Source organism: Eumetopias jubatus, unplaced genomic scaffold (assembly GCF_037043125.1).
Source record: "Eumetopias jubatus isolate StellerSeaLion01/CBP00866 unplaced genomic scaffold, mEumJub1_p1.0 scaffold_11, whole genome shotgun sequence".
NCBI lineage: Eukaryota > Metazoa > Chordata > Mammalia > Carnivora > Otariidae > Eumetopias > Eumetopias jubatus.
This window is the reverse complement of record NW_028274817.1, coordinates 14,279,726-14,303,231: the sequence shown is the minus strand read 5'-3', so window position 1 is coordinate 14,303,231 and position 23,506 is coordinate 14,279,726. Positions and strand designations below refer to the sequence as shown.

The window sequence follows — 23,506 nt, the reverse complement described above, 5'->3', positions numbered from 1 at the left end:
AATGATGACTATTTTAGATAAACCACATATGACAAGGATCTTAAGACATCAGGAATGAGTAATTTATAATAAAAAGATTATTCCTGTGATTAAAAAAATCACTGTGAAAATCCTTCAAAAAGAAAAATTTATTAGTGTATTTAAAATGTTATGGCCTTGGGGCACCTGGGTGACTCAGTTGGTTGGGCATCTACCTTTGGCTCAGGTCATGATCCCGGGGTCCTAGGATCAAGCCCCGCATCGGGCTCCCTGCTCGGCGGGGAGCCTGCTTCTCTCTCCCCTTCTCTCTCTGTGTGTGTGCTCTCTCTTTCTCTAGTTCTCATTCTCTCTCATATAAATAAATAAAATCTTTAGAAGAAAAATAAAAGATAAAACGTTATGGCCTTTGTATGGAAATGACCGTCAGCTCTCAATGGACACCTGCTCAGCCACAAATGACCAGATGTGCTCTCTCCAAGTATGGACAGCACCTTAGGGCCATTCACGGAACCATCCACTATCAGAGCTGGAAGGGACCCCAGGGATAACCTAGAGCAATGAGCTCATCCAACCAGTAGTTTTTTGTTTTTTAAGGTTATTTATTTGAGGGGAGGGGGCAGGGGAAAAGAGAGAATCCCAAGCAAACTCCATGCCGAGCACAGAGCCTGACACGGGGCTCAATCTCACGACCCTGAGATCACGACCAGAGCCCAAACCAAGAGTCAGATGCTTAACTGACTGTGCCACCCAGGTGCCCCCCAACCAGTACTTTTACATCAGTTCCAAAAATGGATTTCCCAAAACAACAAGGGGGTGGGGGTAAGAAGCTCTGGCAAGGAAAAGTAAACAGTGTGCCAATGACTGGTTAAATTCTCTTTATCAAGAGAAGGCTCGCTCCCTAACGTCCTCAGAATTGGGGAATAAAACAAAGTCGACCATTCCCAAACTACCTTAAGATTTTCCCTGTTGCCAAAATAAACTTAGTAAAGGAGCTTACCTTCACAGACCATCTGCTTTTGGCTCACAGCCTCGGAGCTGTTAGCAGCTTTAGGCACTCCTTCTCTTTTCTTTCCAAGAGTACCTAATGCATTTTGTGCCAAAAGGCTACGCTGAACAGGGATTATTTTATAGGAAAGAGGAGACTGTGACTGTTTTGACACGACAGGTGACGGTGATGGGGGACGATTCTTTTGCATTTGCCTGCTGGGAAAAAGTAACCGTTAATGGGGGAAACCTGATATGGTTTTGTAATAGGTATGTGCTAATTAAGTTTATAATGTGCCATTTCATAAAATATCATGTCTTGATATTATGAGATACTATTTTAGGATGGGGTAAATCCATTTTTAAAGGTTTTTTCCTCTTTATATTTACATTGTGATGTATACTACATTATTTCATTTGTGAAACACTGATGTAAAATTTATCCTGGTAAAATACCTATGAGGAACAGGTGCAAAAAAGCCACTTACTTAACAGTGATGGGGGAAGGCGGGCGCCGCCCACTCACAGAAGAAGACGGCCATTTATAACACGGTATGTGCGACACCGGGCGCTTCTTGGTAGCGGGCTTTGAGGCCTGTTTGTCCAGCTCTGATTTCTGAGCAGAGCAAGATCATCAGATTAAGAAATGAGCATTTACTTTACTGCAGCTGGCTTTTTTTTTAGACAAAAATACCCTGAATATAATACAATTAGAGCTCCTTAAACTCATTTTCTTTTCAAGCATGAGAATTAGGTGCAGATATATTCTTCTCGACTAACTATTCAGATTACAAAATTCAAGGTCACAGAAATAATTATCGTAAAACATCTTTCACTTCAAAACCTAATTCTATTTCTAAATCCTGATTAAGAGGTTTGCAATATTTCTCAAAAAGACTTTTCTTCACAGTTTAGAAACAGTTCAAATAACAGTTACTCCCTGCTACTAAAAATGACCTAATATTCCAGCTTTGAGGGGAAACTATACAACAAATATCACAGAATTTTAAATGAAGTTAAGTTATCCTATTTTACTAATTTTATGACAGAATGCTATAAATATTAACAAGTTGCTTATGTTGTGAAACCTGACCTATCATGACCTACACAACTAAATATACAGATTTTAATAGAAAATTTGTTAATAAAGGGCACTTGACAAACCTGTGGAGAGTCGTTCACTTTCACCTGGGAAGATGTTTCCGTGCCCACCTCGGGGAATGCCTCGGGGGACGCTTCCACACCCTCTTTGGGGAGTGCTTTCACACTGGCCTCAGGCGATGCTTCCACCGTGGTCTCAGGTGACAGGCCCACACTAGCCTTGGGAGCCACTTCCACGCTGGCTTCCACACTGGCCTCAGATGACACTCGCATGCTCACATCGGGGGATGCATCCATGCTCACCTCAGGAGACGAGTCCAGGCTCACCTCAGGGGATGGGTCCGCGCTCACCTCGGGGGACGGGTCCACGCTCGCCTCGGGAGACGACAGGTCCGCGCTCGCCTCGGGGGACGACACGTCCACGCTCACTTCAGATGATATTTCCATGCTCTCAGGGAGTGCTTCCATACCTGCTTCACGTGATGCTTCCATGCTCCCCTCAGAGGACCCTTCTGTGCTCACCTTGGGGGTGGCTTCCACATTCACCTCAGGGGTCGCTTCCACTCTCGCCTCGGGGGCCACTTCCACGCTTGCCGCGGGGGCCGCTTCCACACTCACGTGGGGGGCCACTTCCACCTTCTCCTGGGGAGGCCCTGCCACTGCTGCCTTGCGAAGCACTGTGGTATTCTTCAATTCGTCACTGCTATGGCTACGCAAGGGCATGTTTATATACTGGATTAAAGTACTGTGGGTGCCTGTGGGTGAATGAGGACAGAATGAAATTGCATACACGCAGAAACCGGACAAGACAGAAGTGCACCACGTAACAGTATAAGAACAGGAAGAGAAAAAAGAGAGACTATGTTCATTAGTAAGTTGCAGGAATTACCCACAGCAAAGAGGCGTTTAGTGAAAAGGAACCCAGACAAGGGACAGAAGCATCTCGAAGTCGGTTACTTCAGAAGCGCCACCATTAAGAGGTGTTGTGAAAGCAACAATCCACTACAGATGAAAAGAGGATGCTTCTCCAAAGTTGATGTTTGCAATAAGCCAGTTCTCTTTTAATCATACTATGGTTTTGAATGATTTTCATAACACAAGATATTCAATACTTTTAAAAAGTAATCTAGAACAACTTCACCAGGGCCAGAGATCTTACCATTTCAAGTGATTATGTAAGAAACTCCATATATGGCTATTTTATTTTTTTATTTTTTTTTTTAAAGATTTTATTTATTTATTTGAGAGAAAGAATGAGAGAGAGAGCTCATGAGAGGGGGTAGGGTCAGAGGGAGAAGCAGACTCCCTGCCGAGCAGGGAGCCCGATGCGGGACTCGATCCCGGGACTCCAGGATCATGACCTGAGCCGAAGGCAGTCGCTTAACCGACTGAGCCACCCAGGCGCCCAATATATGGCTATTTTAATGTTAAAAAAAAAAAAAAAAAAAGAGCACTTTCTCACCCATACTAAAAACTATAATAAGACATTAATCAGAATGGGCTAGATTTTCAAGGTCTCTTCCATCTTTAACAATCTAAATATTTTTTGCCTAATAAATGGATAAAAAAGGTAATACTTAGTACCAGCAGAGGAGGAAAGAAAGTGATAGTACCAATGTTGGGAACCAGGCAGCCCCACACTGCTGGTGGGGTGTGGATCTGTATATGCTCCTGGTAGGAGGGATTGGGGCAATAAGGCATCAAAAGCCATTAAAAGGACATATTCTTTGTTCCCACAATTTTACTTCCAGATCTATTCTTAGGAAAAAATCAGACATGAAAACATATGTAATAAGGTTACTTATAGCATTATTGATAATATTGAAACAAAACTATAATCCAAATATTCAACAGGAAATTTAGAAAATACTAAGGCAGTCATTCACAGTAATAATACACAATTTCTAGACATAGAAAATGGTTTTAAAAGATTTTATTTGAGAGAGTGCCTGCACACACGGGGGAGGGGCAGAAGGAGAGGGACAAGGAGACTCCCTGCTGAGTGGGGAACCCAATGCAGGGCTGGATCCCAGGACCCAGAGATCATGACCTGAGCCGAAGGCAGACGCTTAACCAACTGAGCCACCCAGGCGCCCCCAGAAAAATGGTATATATTTAGACAAAAGCAGATCAAAAAAACAAAAACAGGTTACAATCCCATTTTGTGAAGAAAACATATCAACAAAATATTCAGTTACCAGTGAGTTACTGGGATAATAATAAATTACATTTAAAATTTTTTCTACACTAAATATTTATTGCTTGTATAATAAAGAAAAGTAAGTATTTTTTAAAGTATTTGGTGGTAGCTTTTTTAAGACTTGGTAAATTTGTCACCTCCTCTTTAAATCTGGGTGGTAAACTTTTACATGATCTCATCAAATAATCAAAATAGAACAAATTACCAAAGACTGACTACTCATGAATAAACAATCTGACTGACTTAAACGTTATTTTTTAGTCCCCCCACTTTTGGTGGAAAATGTATTTTATTTACATATCTGTATGTACCTAAACAGTCACATTATTTAACACTGACAATCTGTGCTACAAAAAACATATTAAGTATAGGTATAGAAATTTAAGATAAAATATTACATTTTAGATGGAAGTAACAGATTATTAAACAAGAATGAAAGTTAATACAAGAAATATCTTACAGGTGGGCGCCTGGGTGGCTCAGTTGGTTAAGCGACTGCCTTCGGCTCAGGTCATGATCCTGGAGTCCTGGGATCGAGTCCCGCATTGGGCTCCCTGCTCAGCAGGGAGTCTGCTTCTCCCTCTGACCCAACCCCCTCTCATGCTCTCTCTCTCTCAAATAAATAAAATCTTTAAAAAAAAAAAAGAAATATCTTACAGGAGACCGGGGAAAGACTGGCAGAAAATAATCTGACATACATATAACAGGGCAAAAACAAAGTCAGGAATCTGAACCAAAACAAGTAAAGCTGCACTACCAGAAAGTCTATGATATAGCACTGTAATTTATTTTACTAATCATATGAATATTAACAGAAGAAAAAATAAAAGAATAAAGGTGGTGGGATAAATTCTGGAAAGAAAAAAGTGGAAGATAAAAGACAAAGAATGATGGGAATGGGGCATTTGGGCTCTCCACTACTGAGGACTTCTTACTACCCACAGGCATGTCTAACACTCTATGTGATCTCTAAGTGAGAAAATCCACATAAGCCTGAAGATGGGTTTTATTTTACTAGCTATTAATAAAAAGCTGAAGAGCAGCTCAATGTCATTCTTCCGCATTTTAGGGAAAAAAAGGGTGGAGTAGGAAACTTTCTCCCTTGATATTATAAAAATTTTTGATACTCTTAACATCCCGTACCTTTTACTGGATGGCACACTGAAGCACAGGTCAAGAAACCCATAGATCTTTAAACATTTAGGGCTGAGGGTGCCTGGGTGGCTCAGTTGGTTAAGCGACTGCCTTCGGCTCAGGTCATGATCCTGGAGTCCCGGGATCGAGTCCCACATCGGGCTTCCTGCTCAGCGGGGAGTCAGCCTCTCCCTCTGACCCTCTTCCCTCTCGTGCTTTCTATCTCTCATTCTCTCTCTCTCTCTCAAATAAATAAATAAAATCTTTAAAAAAAAATAAAATAAACATTTAGGGCTGAGGCACGTGGATGGCTCAGTCGGTTGAGCATCCAACTCTTGGTTTCAGCTCAGGTGATGATCTCAGGGTCCTGGGATCAAGTCCCGCGTGGGGCTCCCTGCTCCACGGAGAGCCTGCTTCTCCCTCTCCCTCTGCCACTCCCCCTGCTTGTGCTCTCTCTCAAATAAATAAATAAAATCTTAAAAAAAGTCTTTCAAAAAATCATTTAAAAATTTAACAACCACCACACCACAACTACCTTATCTCATCCTAGCAATTAACTATCACCCAGATAACTAATCTACCACGCTAGGATAAAATAAACATGCAACATAAAATGTTGGGTATAATCAGTCATCTGGAAACTACTGCTTCAAATTATTTTTATGCCTTACTGCAACAAATCAAATGACATAACCTGCTTTTTCAGTGCAAATACTAACACTTTCAGGCTTTCTGCTTTGTGCCTGTTACCTGGAGTATCTTTCCCAGGGACTGACAAGGAAGCAGCACTTTTGCTCCTGGCTATTGATGCTTTTGTAGGGACAAGTAGGCGAGTGATTAAATCATTCTCCCGAAGACTGGTATACGAGTGTCGAGCTAAATGAGAACAAACAAAAAAGATTCAAGTTGAGGTCTCACAAATAAATGCAAAGCAAGAAAGAGCAATGTGAACTGCTGCAAATGAAAATTTTCCCAGCCTAAAAGTAGAAGCTACGAAAGCAACATATATATATATATATATATATATATATATATATACACATATATAATGGGACTGAACACCGCCACTGGATCAGACTGCCTTGCTAGGGAAGAGAGCACCTGAAGTAAGGGTCAAAGGCCCTGGCATACACAATAACCCCAGTGAAGAAATCTAGGTAACATATCTAACGAAGTCCTATCCAATGTATAGTCTCTACGGAGGAATTCACATATGGAGAAAGAAGTTGTATGTGACGAAACAACTTTGGCGTGGATTTCTACAGATATGCCACTGACAGTCAAAGTGGTCAAGTTCATTACCAAAAGCTCCAAGGGACTGACTGAATTCTTTTGTTAAAAGTGCATCTTGTAAATACCTTGCTCCAAAAGTTTTTAGGTTCCTAACGATCCCTGTGACAATGGCATTTGTTATAATAGGATCTGACCTGACTCAACAAACTGGAAAGTATTCTGTAAGTGAATGGTTTGGTATAAAACAAAAAGCAACAGTCCTGTTTGACAGAGAAAAGTTGTGGGGGGAAGGTGTTAGAAAGAAACTTCTTTAAATAAATAAGTACTTCAAGGGGCGCCTGGGTGGCTCAGTCGGTTAAGCATCTGCCTTCGGCTCAGGTCATGATCTCAGAATCCTGGAATCGAGCCCCGTGTCGGGCTACCTGATCAGCAGGGCGTCTGCTTCTCCCTCTCCCTCTGCCCCTCCACCCCTGGCTCATGTGCACTCTCTCAAATAAATAAATAAAATCTTTAAAAAAAGAAAAAGTACTTCAGTAATAAGTATGAAATTTTGTATATAATAATCAGCAGTGAAACCATGCACAAAGGTTAGATGTGGGTAATGCTATGAAGCAACACAGCAAAGCTTTGAAGTTCAAATTATGGTCAATAACTTAAGACCTTCTAAACACTAACTGATGAAATGTTTGAAGAGAATCAAGTCCTCCAGCACAAATCTTTATCTATACCAACACTCTGGGATCTAGTCCCTCAGCTTCATTACAGACTTCTTGCTCAGATGACAGCAGAATTACATATTTCATTTAAGGACAGACTCTTGGCTTCAGCCAAGTAAGTATGGCATCAAAGGACATTTTTTAGTTAAAGAAGGGATATCCTGGCTTCGAATTTTAGGAACGACTTCTCAAGCAACCAATGTTGACATAGATCCTTTTTTTCTGAGAGAGAGAAAGACAGAAAACACGGGGGTAGGGAGGTGCAGGGAGAGAAAATCTTAAGCAAGCTCCAAGCTCAGCATGGAGCCCAACTCGGGACTCTATCTCCCAGCCCTGAGATCATGACCTGAGCTGAAATCAGGAGTCGGAGCTCAACTGACTGAGCTACACAGGCACCCCAATAGATCTCTTTTAAACCACTATTTAAGACTGGTACTTAGAAATAACTAACCAGTTGGTTTTTCTTCTACTTGTACACTGTCTGCAGGTGTCTGCAGTTTGTTAGATCTTCTATTCAAGGATGAGCTTCTCTTCTTTTCTATTTTTTCTGGAGATCAAAGGCAAAGGAATATTATTTTTTTAACAAATTATTTAAATATATTATTTCAGGAGTGAGTCACTCCTCTTTTCAAACATTTTTTATCTTCTCTACTCTTGATTGTAAAAATTTAAATTTCAAATCTTATGTAGATTCTACATCCCCAAACTTAAAACTAGTTTACTCTTTATCTGGAAAATAAAATTAATTAGGAAAAAAAACAGTTAAAAATTAAGAGGACAATGTCTAATACTACCTGACAAGATCAACATTCCCAAATTGGGAATATACAACCTTTAATTTTGGACACAATCCATGACATCTATTACTAAAGTAACGTATACTTTAGTTATAATGGTTATTATTTTAAACAAAAATGATCATTAACTTTTGGCATAGATGGCACAATTTTAGCAAACTAATGAAAAACACGGTTTGTGTAGACACTTTGCCACTTCACTTGAAATACTCTGGCCCAGGATACTGAGGAGTGTCTACTTAAAGAATAACTTCTCTTTTGGGAACCTGTAAATTAAATTGGGGACCTGTACATATTGACAACATAGCACCATTTGAAAATTCCTGAATTGACAATGTAATTGAACAGCATGAACCAGAGGTATAATCAATTCAATCATGTGATTAAATCACACATCCTTTATTTTCATACTGCACGTAATGACAAGATAGTGTGAACTGTTATTATGAGTCAGCAATGAGCAGAAGAAAAATAGACAATTTGAATAAGCCAAGCTTTAAAACAGGGCTACTTAAAATATTACAGGTTATTAGACTATGAACTTCATTTGAGTGTGAAATGTTCATCTCTCTGGATCAAACAGGTTTCATTTCAATTGGCAGAGATTTTACAAAGGTAAGCCACCACCAATACGGATTTTATTTTCCCTGACATCATTAATTACAACATTCACTGTTTCAGAGTGTGCAATATACTGTACCTGTAGGTTATTTCACAAAGTATCTTCCACACATACCTTCTCGTATTAAAAACTAGTAAAAAAATCATTTAAAAAGTTACTTGGAATTGCTCTTTCAGTGTAATTTAACTAATTATTATCCTAAAAGTAATCACCTGTTCCTCCTCTTTACAAGTCTCATTAATACAGCATGAGGCCTATTAATAAAAGCATACTAGCATTTGCTCATTATATTAAAAACGTCATACACATCTGTGGAAGAAATATTTGCTAACTCCTCAAAGCAATTAGATAGTGAAACAGAGTGAATGCTTGTGAAACAAATAATATATATCAAAATGAATGTATATACATATATAAAATGAAAGTATATAAATACAACATTACAATGAATGCTATCTAATTTTTCTAAAGGATTGAACTGGTGAACAATAAATTAATTTCATTATATGACAAGGAAGGTGCTAGAGAAAACCTTCCCACATTAACCTACAAATGAATCCAGGCTACACATAAGTGCTCTGGGAAAGCCTATCGAGGGTTAGGGTGGTAAGTGGATCAACTTTTGTTAGACCACTAAAAGAAAAATGTGATAACCCCAGATGGGGGGGCTCCCTGCTCAGTGGGGAGTCTGCTTCTCCCTCTCCCTTTGCCCCTCCCCCCACTTGTGCCCTATCACCCTCTCGCTTGCTCTCAAATAAAATCTTTAAAAAAAGATTTTTAAATTCAAACCGTAATTATGTCTTTTTGTTTTCAATGCACAAGGCACTAAAGTGGGAATAATGTGGAATATGTTTGCTGTGTCTTCTTCCTGCCAAGATCACTTCTGTTTTTGCCTCTGGAAAGGATTTTTTTTTAATTCATTGATGGGTATGGTTGCCTAATTCATTTCAATTATCAGTGGGATGCACCATGCACAACAAGCCAGAAATGGTCACTGACAGTCAGGTGAAGGATTTTTTTTAAAAAGGAACACTAATTAAAAGGGCAAACACCAGAAGCAAAAGGCATGAGGTAGTCATAGTAGATAGTCTCTTTTTCTTTTAAAGAACACCACATTAGCGGGGTGCCTGGGTGGCTCAGTCGTTAAGCACCTGCCTTCAGCTCAGGTCATGATCCCAGGGTCCTGGGATCGAGCCCCACATCGGGCTCCCTGCTCGGTGGGGGGCCTGCTTCACCCTCTCCCACTCCCCCTGCTTGTGTTCCTTCTCTCACTGTGTCTCTCTCTGTCAAATAAATAAAATCTTAAAAAAAAAAAAAAAAAAAAGGAACACCACATTAGCACTACTAAGAGTTGTAAAGTGGAGGTCAGCAATGCTTTGCTCATTAAACATGGGTACCACTTTATTTGCTTTGGAGGAAAACACAGGCTTATTATTGAAATGTGCAATTTCAACATCATGATCCATCTATCAAATGACCAAAATATAATCCATAAACGAGCATGACAGAGTAAAGAGCACTGAATTTCTTGAGGTCTTAACTCTAAAGCCAGGAAGGTAATTACACTTGCCTGTCACCTTTACAAGGTTGTCATGAATAAACAAGTATGACATATGTGAAGCAGATCAACCTGCCTACTGCTGTATATATGCTAACATTTTCCTTAAATGAGGTGATATTCGTGAAACTTAATGGAAACTGAATGACCAGGCTAGCTACTCTCTAGGAAAAAGGATTTCATTTACTGGTTAGGTAGACTATGAATCACTTTTATAAGAAGTTATTGTGCCAGGTAATGGCAATGTCTTTTGTTTCAGTTTGGGCTACCTGAACTCAACAAACCCCTCTGATGATTCATATGCAAATTATGAAACAAGGATTAATACCGATGAAAATACAAAATAGTAATGACCATCTCTATCTACTACAAAACAGGTGGTGCTCTTCTGAAATAAATCTAAATGTTCCACAATCTAAAGGATAAGTGGTACTGTGAAAAGATGTAAAAAGAATTTATTTCATTGGTTTAAAATTCAGCAGAATACATGAAATAACTACTTACTCTTAGCAACAGAATTCTGAAGACCTGCAGATGACACAGACATTTGTTTGTGTAAACCAGAAGTCTCTTGTTCAAGTTTTTCAGTCGATACGGAACGTGTATTAGCTGAGAAAAGATATAATATTTACTGTACTCATACTTAAAGAAAGCATCATTAGCTGAAACAAAGTACGTTCATGATGTAGTTCTATGGAGTATGAGCATTAATTAGGTGCACAACGTTCACTGTCATTCCTTACAAATAATATAAATTTGAGTTTTATGAAACTGTAGAATTCTGTCCATTTATAGGAAAATTTAGAGTACCCTCAATAGTAAATGGGGCAGACCTATTTTTAAAATATGCATTGGATAAAGCTGTATAAAGCTTAATCATTTTTACAGAGATTACAAATTTAAATGGTAAGATTTTGGATATACTGGATAAAATGATAATAAAATTTCTTTTGCAGTTTTACATGACACAAATTTAAACATAAATTTACTGTGCACACCACACACATGGCAGCATTTTCACTTAAGATACAAAGCTCAAAACCTTGTTGTAAATGCAACCTTGCAGCAATAGCCAATATCTAAATAGGAACATGAATGAACTTGAGGTTAAACAGTGGTATTAATTACCAGTTTTGGTTTCTGGGTTCGTGGATGTAGAGCCTTCCCATGACCATCTTTTTTGACGATGATCAACGCGGTTGCTCCGTTCCAACGTCCGATAGAGAACAGCTTTAAATCTCTCCTATTTAAAATAAATGCCAACAAATTTTTACATATTCATTATATTGGTTAGTATAATTTAGATCTGTGGATTAGAAAACCAACCCATTACCAAATTTTTGTATCAAGCAAAATTTGGGGGGGGGGCAATCAGGTAATAGTTAAAAATGAAGACCAAAAAAATAAATAAATAATCGAAGACCATATTTCTGGTATCAATCAATGTCAATGCTTCTCTTAAATAACAGGCTTTAAGCAAAATTTGGGGGGGGGGCAATCAGGTAATAGTTAAAAATGAAGACCAAAAAAATAAATAAATAATCGAAGACCATATTTCTGGTATCAATCAATGTCAATGCTTCTCTTAAATAACAGGCTTTAATCCTGTGGATATGAATTGAGGAACAGACTGTGCTTCCCTCTGCTTATATCATTAGGAAATTAATTAATGCATTAATTCATTAATTTATCTGACAGAGAGAGAGAATGCGCACAAGCAAGGGGAGTGGCAGGCAGAGGGAGAAGGAGAAGCAGGGAGCCCGATGCAAGCCTCAATCCCAGGGCCCTGGGATCACGACCAGAGCCAAGCAGATGCTTAACCAACGGAGCCACCCAGGTGCCCCTGTGGTATGTTTTTTAAAATACACCTTAAGGGGCGCCTGGGTGGTGCAGTCAGTTAAGCGTCCAACTCTTGATCTTGCCTCAGGTCATGATCTCAGGATCATGGGATGGAGCCCCACACTGGGCTCTGCGCTCTACATGGAGTCTGTTTGGGATTCTGTCTCTCTCTCTGCCCCTCCCCCTGCTCTCTCTCTAAATAAATAAAATCTTTAAAAAATAAAATAAAATACACCTTAAATTCTCTGTAGCATCAGGCAGGGAAAAAAATCAACTAACATACACATAAGTGAAATCTATGCCAGAATCATCTATAATACCCATGTTTGTAACACCTTAAATTCTAGTGATAATAAAGTTTAAAAGAAAGATAATCGGTGTGCCTGCCTTGACCGCAACTTTATTTTTTTTAAGTTTTCTTTATTTAAGTCATCTCTGCACCCAACGTGGGACTCCAACTCAGAAGATCAAGAGTGTCCGGCTGGCTCTTCTGACTGAGCCAGCCAGGTGCCCCTTGACCTCAACTTTAATTGCAAGGGGTCAGGATGATAGCTATTCAACTGTAAACACCACACTGTGGCAAAACAGCCCCATCACCAGAAAGAGGCATGCCTGGTTTTCCTTTCTGATATTTCAAGTCCTTGTGCTGTAACAGACTGCGGACTATACTCAGGTAAGCAAATCAACTGCAGGGCCAGGAGGCTTTCTATTCTTCCCTGACAACGACCATCATCCTCACAATGCCCCCACCATTTCTCTGAGGGAAAAGATAAACATACTAGGAAAATGGAGAGTCATCCAGGTCCTCTGAGGAGAAAAGCAACTGCAATTCTTAAAATAAAATGTATCTAATGGCAATATTTTACAATTATATTTTTTAACAGAAAATAAGTTGCTCAAATTACTGAAAACCCAGAAAGTGTCATAAAGACTGAAAACAATGATTCGTCTTGCGTTACTGAAACATTTCTGATTCGTAAGAACCCTATCCCCCTGCTTCCAAATGCACTGGCCCTCTGTGCTCTCAGGTTCCTCTAGCACCTGTGGCTCCTCCAGGTCTCCTGTCCACAACCCCCCCCCTCCTCGGTACCACCCCTGCTCTAAGGAATCATTCTCTATGCGCAGGCTGCTCACAGTGTCCCACGGACCCTTCCTGCTCTGCCGGGGACCACCCCGCCCCACCACACTGGTTTTGTGAGGCTGATTCTCTTTTGCCCCTTTTCTCCCTGTCCCTCTGCTGCTTTTCTCCCACCACACCTCTGGCTCCCTCAGCCTCTGCAGTGCTGTTTTATCACATTTTCTCTGGGATCTCTCTCAGGTTCCCCTCTCTAAGATTGTCTTTTTTTCTCTCGGTCCCTGGGAGTCTCTCTCCTCCAGGGACACTGTGCAGTGTTCTGTTTTACGTTCTTTCAGTCTCTTAGTTCAAATCTATTTCTGGCCTTCATTCTCTTCACCACAGAAGTAAGTTAAGGAGCTCTTTCACAGAGGAAGATGGCAAGTGATAGAAATTCTGAACGAGGGGCACCTGGGTGGCTCAGTTGGTAAAGCGACTGCCTTCGGCTCCGGTCATGATCCTGGAGTCCTGGGATCGAGTCCCGCATTGGGCTCCCTGCTCGGCAGGGAGTCTGCTTCTCCCTCTGACCCTCTTCCCTCTTGTGCTCTCTCTCTCTCATTCTCTCTCTCTCAAATAAATAAATAAAAATCTTTAAAATAAAAAAAAGAAAATCTATTTAAAAAAAAAATTCTGAACGAGAGTTCATCAAATACTGGAATATGAAAAAACAGCATAAACAACCATAGAAAAAGGTAGAGAAAGAGAGAGAAGTGATAGTGGACCATGGGTGGGGAAGAAATGGCATGGGCATGGGATCTTCCTAGAATAAGGAAGATCCACAGATGAGGCAGGGGCTGGGGGTGAGGTGTGTGAGAGCAACTGTGTGCACAAGGAGAAAGAGTGAGCCCCACAGAGAAGAAGCCTCATGGGGACAAATGACAACAAAAAGAAAAGACAGAAAAAGAAAATTTAAAATTAGAGCAACAGGGGCGCCTGGGTGGCTCAGCCAGTTTTAAGTGTCTGACTCTTGGTTTCAGCTTAGGTCATGACCTCATGGATCCTGAGATCCAGCCCTGTATTGGGCTCCACACTTGGCAGGGAATCTGCTTGGGGAGTCTCTCCCTCTGCCCCTCCCCCAACTCGTGCTGCTTGCTCTCTTGCGCACACTCTCTCTCAAATAGGTGAATCTTTAAAAAAAAAAAAGAGCAACAGAAGAAAAGAGGGAGAGATAAAAACACACATACTGAGAGAATAGGCAGAAAGCCCAAAGATGGGCGGGGGGGGGGGGGGGGGGGGTGGAGGGAGGTGGGGGGAGGGAGAGAGGGAGAGAGGGAGGGAGGGAGGGAGAGAGAGAGAGAGAGAGAGAGAGAGAGAGAAAAGCTAAAACAAAGAGGAAGGAAGAGTAAGGCGCCTCAGGCTAAAAAAGGTCACAGTCGGCCCCGGAGTACCAGAAGACAGACTAAGACTTAGGGACACCTGAGAATCACTGGAATAAAGCCAAAGAGAGAATGTCAGGAAGAAAGAGAATGGTGTCCCAGAGAGCATGGCAGATTCACAAGGAGTCAAGGATCCACAGAGTGAAGTAGTGGAATGACCTACAGGAGAAAACTCTGGTGTCAGAGAGCGTCAGAACAAGACAGGCAGCCTTTCAATGCCCAAGCACGGACACTAAAAGACAAACAGACTGAAGAGGAACAGAAGGGGAAAGAGAGGGCATCATGAAGGCAGTGACTCATACCAACAGAGTGCCAGACACCAAGAAGAGTCCAGGAAGGTAAAGAGAGAGGCAGGGCCCCAGCACAGCAGGGAGGAAGAGCGTGCCAGGCAGAAAGGCAGGGGAAGGAAGCCGGATGGGAGAGCAAGCACCGTCATCTGACTGGCCTGCACTCAAGTCAGAGAAGCCCCTGTGAGAAGTAAGATGGGGGCCTATCGATGGGTCCGTGAACATGAGGGCGCTGGTATAGAGCTCAGAGCAAACCCTGGGCTGCGACACCAGGGGGCCACACCCCGGAGGGGGGAAGGGCTCTCTTCCGGGGCCCGTGAAGCTCCTCTTTAGCTCAGCTGGCAGGTCGAAACTCAGGGATCTGAGAGGACAGGGACAAGAGGCTCTACTGCTGAAGGAAAAAAGAGAGAACTGGGGCTGGGTCTTTTGGCGCGAAGGGGGGCGCAGGAAAGGCAGTAAAAGGCTAAGAAAAAAGTATTCCAGTGCCAGGCTACACCGCGTAGCATCTGATTAACAGGCTAGGAAACATGTACTGTACCCTTTCTTCCTGTAATTTTTGTTTCCTTTTTTCTTCGGCGGATATTCTCCGCTGCTCATCCTTTTCTTTTTGTTCTCTCAGTTTCCGCTGCTTCTCTTCCATCTGTTTTTCATACTGGATCCTGGACTTTCTTTCTTTTTCAAGCAGTTGTGTTTCCTTATTAGCTGAAAAATTCCAAATACATCTGAGGTGTAAGAGCCAAGAAAATATTTAAGTTTTCCACAATCCTCAAAGTTAATGCATCTCCTTCTCTTTCTTAAAAAGAACATGACCTATGCTAAGAACAGACGATTACATTATATAAATGAATGAGAATGGCCACTAAAGAATCATTTGCACTGCGTGTTCATTTAACTCCAGAGAACAGAGATGGCTTAGATGACCCTCATATCCTGTCCAAACGAAAATTCCAAATTAAAAACAAAGATTTTCTTTCATGTGATATTTCCGCTGATTTGAGCTGAAGTTAAACCCCACCAGATTAACACGCTAAATACATTAAAATAAGAATTAAAAAGAAAACACATGGCCAGAATGTTCTTTTTCTCCTTCTACTAGGAAACTTCTTTCAAAGGCCTCATCTATGCAGACCGTATTTAAGCACGCCAGTTTTACACTCACGGAGTTAAGACACCACACTTGGAACAGCATGATATTTTCCTATGTCAAATTTCCCCTCACTAAAGCCTGCAGAGCATCTCTGCAGTTCTAAAATAGTCTCCTGAAGAGCTCCAGGAAGAAATAACCCCTCACCAAAACAAAGACAAATGATATCCATCTGAATAAAGCTGAGCACAAGTTTTGTCAAGGGATTTCAAAGGCCAGCGAAAAATGGGTAGTAGTTGAGAAAAGCATTCTCCTGAGGTGTAAAAAGATTATTCTTTTAGATCCTAATTTACACTTGAGAAGCCTATGTTAGGATTATTAGCAACTTCATTTTCCTTTTTAGAGGCATTTTTATTGAAACCCCATTCTGCTTGTTTCTACAAATGTTGAAATGTTCATACCTTAGTTTTCAGAAAATTAGAGCTAACAGAAACTACTACTTCAAAAATTAAACTAATCAAGTACTTTTCATAGGCCTTCTTTATCTTAGTATAATTATTGAATCCAATATAATACATCCTAGAAAAAATGTAATCTGTGATATAAACGGACTAAGAAAAGTAGATAAAATCATTTTGAAAATATGTAACCTTGACAGAAAACTTATTCATTCCGATTTTTTTAAAAAGTCTAAAATATACCTTCTTGCTGTCTTGTCTTCTCCTCTCTACGCTCCTTTGCCAACCTCTGCTTCACAACACTTTTAAGCACGGACCCATCTATTACTAAAAACAAAAAAGGAAAATATAGTAAAGCATTAACAGATCCAATTTTAATGACATGACACTCTGACATCTATCAAAAAACATTCTAGAAATTACACCTGGTTTAAAAGCTGATCTTATATTTGCCGACTGAGATGGAAGAGAGCAGAAACCACTCTGACTCCGTCTTTCATCAGCAATGGCTTGCGCAGCAGCAACTAGAATACAGGGAGATAATGGGAAGGGATTAGATGCTATGAATACAAACAGCTAATACAAGGGGAGGCAAAACTCCAGCAATCATCCTTGATGATACAGGATAGCATCTCTCATCTAGAAGACAAAATCATGACAGATTAATCCAGGTCAACAACAAAGCCATATTGAGTTCCTGTGATGTTCAACAACAGTTGAAGAAAAAATTAAAGCTGTTTATTGTGGATGTGCCAGCCTATCTGTGGACTTAAGAGTTGTTAGTGGGAGTGGCAGCACAAGCTTGTGGATGAGTAGGAGCTAATGATTAACAGCTTTCAAAAAGGCCTCAGATAAGACATTACACCAAGTACTAGAAAAACTGAACCGGGACAGAGTTGGAAAAACTGTTTTACCATAAACTGAGAATTTAGAAAAGACTCGGTGTTTACGGATCTGAATTTGGAAGCAGAAGTGTCAACAGTGAGATCCTCAAGAGATTGGGCCCAATATTATAAAGTACATTTATAAATTACCTAGATGTGGGGTTTTCTTCACCTAAGTTGCTTTAAAGATATTAGCAAAGCCTGCCTTTCCCCACCCCCAGTCTCTGGGGTGGAGGTCCAGGCATTTCCAGTTGCTAAAAGCTCTATTCTAATGCAGGGAAAATGGAGAAGCACTCAAGGAATTTCCATTGAAACAGTATTATTCTAGGTAGAAAAGTGTCAGGCAAACAAAGATAAATTTACACATGCCTTGTAAAACAGGCCCAAAAGTGGTAAATAAACTTCAATAAAGGTGAAATACAAGATTAGGGGAGCACAATTTGAGGGAGAGTAAGAAAAACAAATGCCAGGATGACACACACACACCAATTATTATAGGGGATTCCTGAGCCCTTTAATTCCATTTATGGCTGTATCTAAAATGCCCCACAATGCTGGGAATCTTCAGGAAGGATCTGGAGGTTAACACTGAAAACTCTCCTCTACCTTTGTGAAAGCACAGGAAATATGCCCCTGTGATACTGCACACAATTCTGTTTTCTATATATCAGGAAAAAATATAACAGTTGAAGATGGGCAGTTAAAATAATTAAAGGAACAGAATAGCTGTCATTGTCACTAAAGAATGAAAGGACTCTGAGATGTTCCTTGCCACTGAGGAAAGATATCTGGGAGTCATTTTACAGTCATTTTACCTTGAAAGTGATGTCATAATTGCTGCCATAGGGACCACTATTTCCAAAAGGGAAAAAGGAATTTTTTTTTTTTTTTACCCCAGAGACCTAACAGCTCAGATAATCCATGATTTAGCTAAATTTGAAGATTAGACTCTTCTCAGCTTCCTTCGACTACCAGCAATTTTGTGGACCACAGATTATCCTCTGAATTTGCATCCTAGTATATTAGGAACAATTCTTAAATATAGTCTATAAATTAATTAATCCCTCCTACACTCTCTCCCACTTGTGACATCTCTATGTGAGCACAGAAAAAAACAACAGTTGGTTTTGCACATTCCGTTTTCCTGCTTAGAAGTCCCAAAGAAAGTTCATATTTTGGCACAAATTACCTGACCATAAGGACAATTTCTCTCGAAAGGTAGAATTTTACCATATTTAAAGATCTTATTAAAGAGCAGTAACCTCAGAATTAGCTGTGGTAGGAATAATGAACTAAATAATTTAAAGGTTAACGTGGTAATAATATCAAGTCTGATTTTTAGGACTTCATAGAACTTCATATCCAAATTCCCACTGGCAAGAAATATATTCACCAAAAGGACAGGCTCTAGAAGTTATTTAAAATGTCCAGGCAATGGGAGAAAGGCTTTATGTCTGAACTTAACAGAGTATTTTATTCAACTCCGTTGAATGAAGGAATTCACTTACCATTCATTTTAAAGCTACAGTAAGGTACAGTTTAGGTATACTACAGTTATTTCTGTAGTTCCTATACTAATTCTGAGTCCCAAATTAAAGTTAAAAGTTACCTTTTGCAGGGCGCCTGGGTGGCTCAGGTCATGATCTCAGGGCCCTGGGATGGAGCCCTGCATCCATCCTCCATCCCGCTCCCTGCTCAGCGGGGAGTCTGCTTCTCCCTCTCCCTCTGTACCCGCCCAGTCATGTTCTCTCTCTCTCTCTCTCTCTCAAATAAATAAAATCTTAAAGAAAAGTTACCTTTTGCCAGTAAGTTAAGAAAATGCATAGTTTATTACTAAAACGGAAATATGAACCTTAATCTATATTTATGGTACTTTCCTAAAAATTGCTATAACAAATAATGTATATCACCTCACCATTTACGAAATTCTTTTCATTTGTATGACTTCATTAAATTCTAACAATCCTATATTTTTTATAGATAAGGAAAACTGAAGCTAAACATTACTTTCCCAGATCACACAGGTAGTAACTGGTAAAGCCAGACCTTGATTCAATTGTGGATTAAGAAACAACTTTCTTATCAAGGACCAGACTGTACAAAAACCACATTAACCTTTATACGACTTAGTTCTCTATTCCCACCTCTGCTACTTCTAAGGTTACTTCTGTTTCCCCTCCTAGGAGGGGAAAATTAATTAAAAACTCAATCATCCTGGATATCTAGCCCAATAAAGGCCTCAGAATCAAATGAACCAAAAATAGGCACCACTAAAGATGCCAAAGTTAAAGAATGCTTTACATTAAATAGATTTTTTTTAAAAGATGTCATTGAAATTTTGAGGCTTCTTTTGGACATAAAGCATTTTAGCTCATTACCAACTTCAATATAGTGGAAATTTCTGCTTCTCTCTGCCACCCCCTCCCCCAATATGCCCTGGATCTGTGTCACCAGGGCAAGCTAAACACAACAAAGGAAGAACACTTTTCCGTGACAACTAGTTCAAGTATGGTAATAATCTTCCTAAAGCTGCACAATCACTTCAAAATGCTTAATCCCATGAGATGCCAATGATAAATACTCATCCCAATATTTATTCAGCAATTCTATGTTGTCTGCCACAGCTGTTGCTCTTGATATCATCACTCAGAATTCAACATAACATCTGTAGCCCCATTTCACCATGACCTTTCTTCCCCAAGATCCTTTCTTCTGTAGTCATTAGAAATATTAGATCACATAAACTAGTATTTTTATTAGGTAGCAAAGGGCCGTAGATTGCAAAAAATGACTGAAAGGTTGTTGTTGTTGTTTTTTTAAATAGAATGGCTACCATTGTGGCAGAGAACCACTATACTATGAAACTTAATTGTTACAGATTAACAGATTTAGTGCTACTCACTGTGATTTGGAAAACAGAATAAGCAGCTGCAATTGCCACAAACTCCTATCATGGGCTCCTGCTGGATACAGTGCACTGGGGGGGGTCTAGCAGTAGACTGTTCCAGCAGCTCAATACCTGACCCCCCCTTCCCACAGCTGCTGGCTCTGTCCTAATCCACTCTCATTCAAAACTGAGCAGTTGAGAGTGGCGTAGTCCCTGGCAGATCCATTCCACCCATACCAAGGATCTCTCCTCATGGCATTAGGACAGTCATTAGGCAAGGAAGAGGGTGGGAAAATATTTTTTTAAAAAAAGGAAATCAAAGATATCTGCAATTAGGGGCCCACAAAAATAAGGCAGATTCACGTAGTTTTGCCTAGAACAGCAACAAAGTCATAGGGCTGAGAGAGATTTCCTAAAGATCCCTAGAACCAATCCAAAGATGGCATGTCTTGGGGCACCTGGCTGGCTCAGTCAGAAGAGCACGAGGCTCTTAATCTCTGGGTCCTGTGTTTGAGCCCCATAGTGGGTACAGAGATCACTAAAAAATAAATTTAAGACAAAACAAAAAACTCCTCAAAGACAGCATGTCTTAAAGTAAATTACAGACAGTTTCCTACCATTCAGAGCTGTCTACAGTGGAATGGCTACTTGGAAAACTGTGAAGCTATTAGAATACACATTCAAGTTGTAGAAGCTGCCCAGGATTTTATAGCTGGGACTCTGGGTGCTGGACTTGAGAACCTTAAGGTTTCTCCAGCTCTAAAATTCTATAATGATCTGACTCAATCTTAGTAGCTTTTTCTGTATTTGTTTAAAGTATTCTGAGTAACTTACCCTAAACTTAGAAATTACTTGAGAATTTAGAAAAACAAAAAAGGTGACAAGTCAGTGGCAAAGTTTCTTATGCTCATCAGGTTGAAACATTCACATAAGTTATCTTAAAACAATCATGTATAAAAATATAAAACACATGTTTTGTTAAAAGAAGTGTATTTTGGGACACCTGGGTGGCTCAGTCAGTTAAGTGTCTGCCTTCCGCTCAGGTCATGATCTCAGGGTCCTGGGAACGAGCCCCACATCGGGCTCCCTGCTCCCTGCTTGGCGGGGAGTCACTTCTCCCTCTCCCTCTGCTTCGCACCCACCCCCCCTCCCCCCTCATGCTCCCACCCTCCCCCTTTCAAGTAAATAAAAATTTCTAAAAAGTCTGTTTCTTCAGTATGCTACAGTCTTAGCACAGTGCTATGCACAGAAAACATAATTCAATTAAGGTACATAATTCTTGCACCTGAGAAGTTATTTGTTCAGGGACAATGTTTTAACTCTTGGAGCCAGGCTCCCAGCAGGAAATAAAATTTACCAGATTAACAGATTCAGGGCTACTCATGGTTATTTGGATAAGAGAATAAAAAGCAACTGTCACAGTGGCATTTCATTTGCCACAAAGTGGCAAAACATTTCAATGACTCCTTGTCCCCTTCAGGAAAACGCTGAGACCATGAGGGCAAATCTAGTTAAAGCTGGTACTCTGTGAAAAGTCTAACATATAACATGTGATGTTTTCAATTCCTAATAGGAAATGGGCAACAAGGAGTCAATTAGGGTTCTGGGTTAAGCCCTTTTTGCATGACTAAGTTTTTGGCTTGAAATACTGTGAATCCAATCAACTGTCTCATACAAGATTTTAAAATACTTCACAACATTGAATACCCAAAAATGCTTGGGAGGGGGGTTATCCACAATGTTGGTTACTTTAAATCACTGAAATAAACCAATGGCGGAGAGCCTTAGGTGTCGACAAAACAATAAAACAATCCGAATTTACTGCAAACTCTTGACTCTCTAGGTAAAGATGAAAGTGTATTTGCTTCTGATACGTTGGGGAGTTGATTCGAAGTAATCTGAAATAACACAAAGCCTCCCCATTCGCAGCCAATTTTTCAACTGCAAATGAAAAAATCCCTAAGGATTTCAATAAGATCACTTAAGATCGTCTTATTCTCAAGTTCATAGTACTAGGAAACTAGCCTGACAACAGCAAGTAATCTCTCAAAAGCGAGAAATACCATTTCCTTCAGCTAGCAGAGCAGTCTCCTGGGCTAAGCCATGCGTTGCCAAATCTTATAAAATTAACGATTTTAGGGGGAAAAACATTTTGGCGTTGGGACCAGTTTAGAAGAAAGCACACTGAAGTGCTGCTTCCCGTTCATTGCAGCCTAGGGTCTGCAAGATGTCCCACGGAAGGTGACATCTTGGCGAAGTCATGTGCTACAGCAGGCAAATCAGGAGCAGCGGAGAGGCAAGTTTCTTCCAACTTTCAAAGCAACAGCCCCCCAGGGCTCCGTCCTCACCGGACACTGACCGGGAGGGTGCGGCAGATTAAGCCCTTGGGAGAGGCAAGGACTGCGACCGTGGGAGAGGATGCGAGCGCGAGCGCCCCGCGCAGAGGGAAAACTCCCGGCTCTCGGAGCCTCGAAGGGCTGCCCCCGCGCGCGCGGGGTCTGGGCGGGCGCCCGCACATCCCGGGCTGTGGCGCGTCAGTTCGGCGGCTGCGCGGGCGTCCACCGCCCCCCCAACGGCAGGCGGAGCTCGGGACCGTCCGCGGGGTCCGGGGTCCCAGGCCCTTCCACCACCACCACCCTCCAGCGCCCGTTAGTTCCCTCGCGCCCCGCCCGCGGGGTTCCGCCGGTGGCGGCGACCGTTGGGCCGTCGGCCGCGGGACTTCGGCCGTCGGTGCTGCCGGCCGGCCGTTCCCCCCCGCCCCCACCCCCGCCCCACAACGGTTCTCCCTCCCGTCCAGGGGAACTCCGGGGCGGGTGAGGAGAGGACCGGACGGCGCGAGGCCACCCCGGAGTAAAAGTTTTCTGGCGCCCTCCGCGCCGCTCCAACGGTCCCCGGGGCTGCGAGAAGCCCGCCTCCCGCGCGGGCCCGAGTTCCCCCGGGAGCCGCCAGGCCGCTCACCCATCCGTTCGCGCATCCCCCTCAGGGATGTGCTGCCGCCGGCGCCGGGACGCTCCGCCATCTTCCGAGCAGCCGCGTCTGCAACCGCTGGTGGCGCTGGAGGCCCAGTGCGCAGGCTCCGGCGCGGCCGTCTGGCCGGCTTCGGCCGCGGCGCCGGGGGGCGGGGGGCGGGGCGCGGCCCGCAGAGCCGCCGCGCCCGCCTGGGACCCGCAAACTCTGCCGCGCTGCTCCCTGCGCACCACGTCCTGACCTGCTGGGCAGGGACCTCCTGGTCTAAAGAAACCCTCTCGTACGT

General features: G+C 41.7%; 1 protein-coding gene across 3 annotated transcripts in view; it reads right to left on the bottom strand.

The window, feature by feature from the left end:
• Window positions 1–23,302, bottom strand: part of MAP7D3 (MAP7 domain containing 3) — a 31,801-nt gene extending 8,499 nt beyond the window's left edge. For all 3 annotated transcript variants that reach the window (XM_028094116.2, XM_028094120.2, XM_028094118.2), the window contains exons 1-11: window positions 23,212–23,302; window positions 16,908–17,006; window positions 16,726–16,809; window positions 15,479–15,642; window positions 11,453–11,567; window positions 10,829–10,933; window positions 7,799–7,894; window positions 6,149–6,274; window positions 2,128–2,819; window positions 1,452–1,579; window positions 977–1,182 (exon numbers count right to left, since the gene is read on the bottom strand). In XM_028094116.2, coding sequence (XP_027949917.1) covers window positions 977–1,182; window positions 1,452–1,579; window positions 2,128–2,819; window positions 6,149–6,274; window positions 7,799–7,894; window positions 10,829–10,933; window positions 11,453–11,567; window positions 15,479–15,642; window positions 16,726–16,809; window positions 16,908–17,006; window positions 23,212–23,272 — 1,876 coding nt within the window. In that variant the 5' untranslated portion in view covers window positions 23,273–23,302. The remainder of the gene's footprint in view (window positions 1–976; window positions 1,183–1,451; window positions 1,580–2,127; window positions 2,820–6,148; window positions 6,275–7,798; window positions 7,895–10,828; window positions 10,934–11,452; window positions 11,568–15,478; window positions 15,643–16,725; window positions 16,810–16,907; window positions 17,007–23,211) is intronic.
• Window positions 23,303–23,506: the final 204 nt, after the last annotated feature.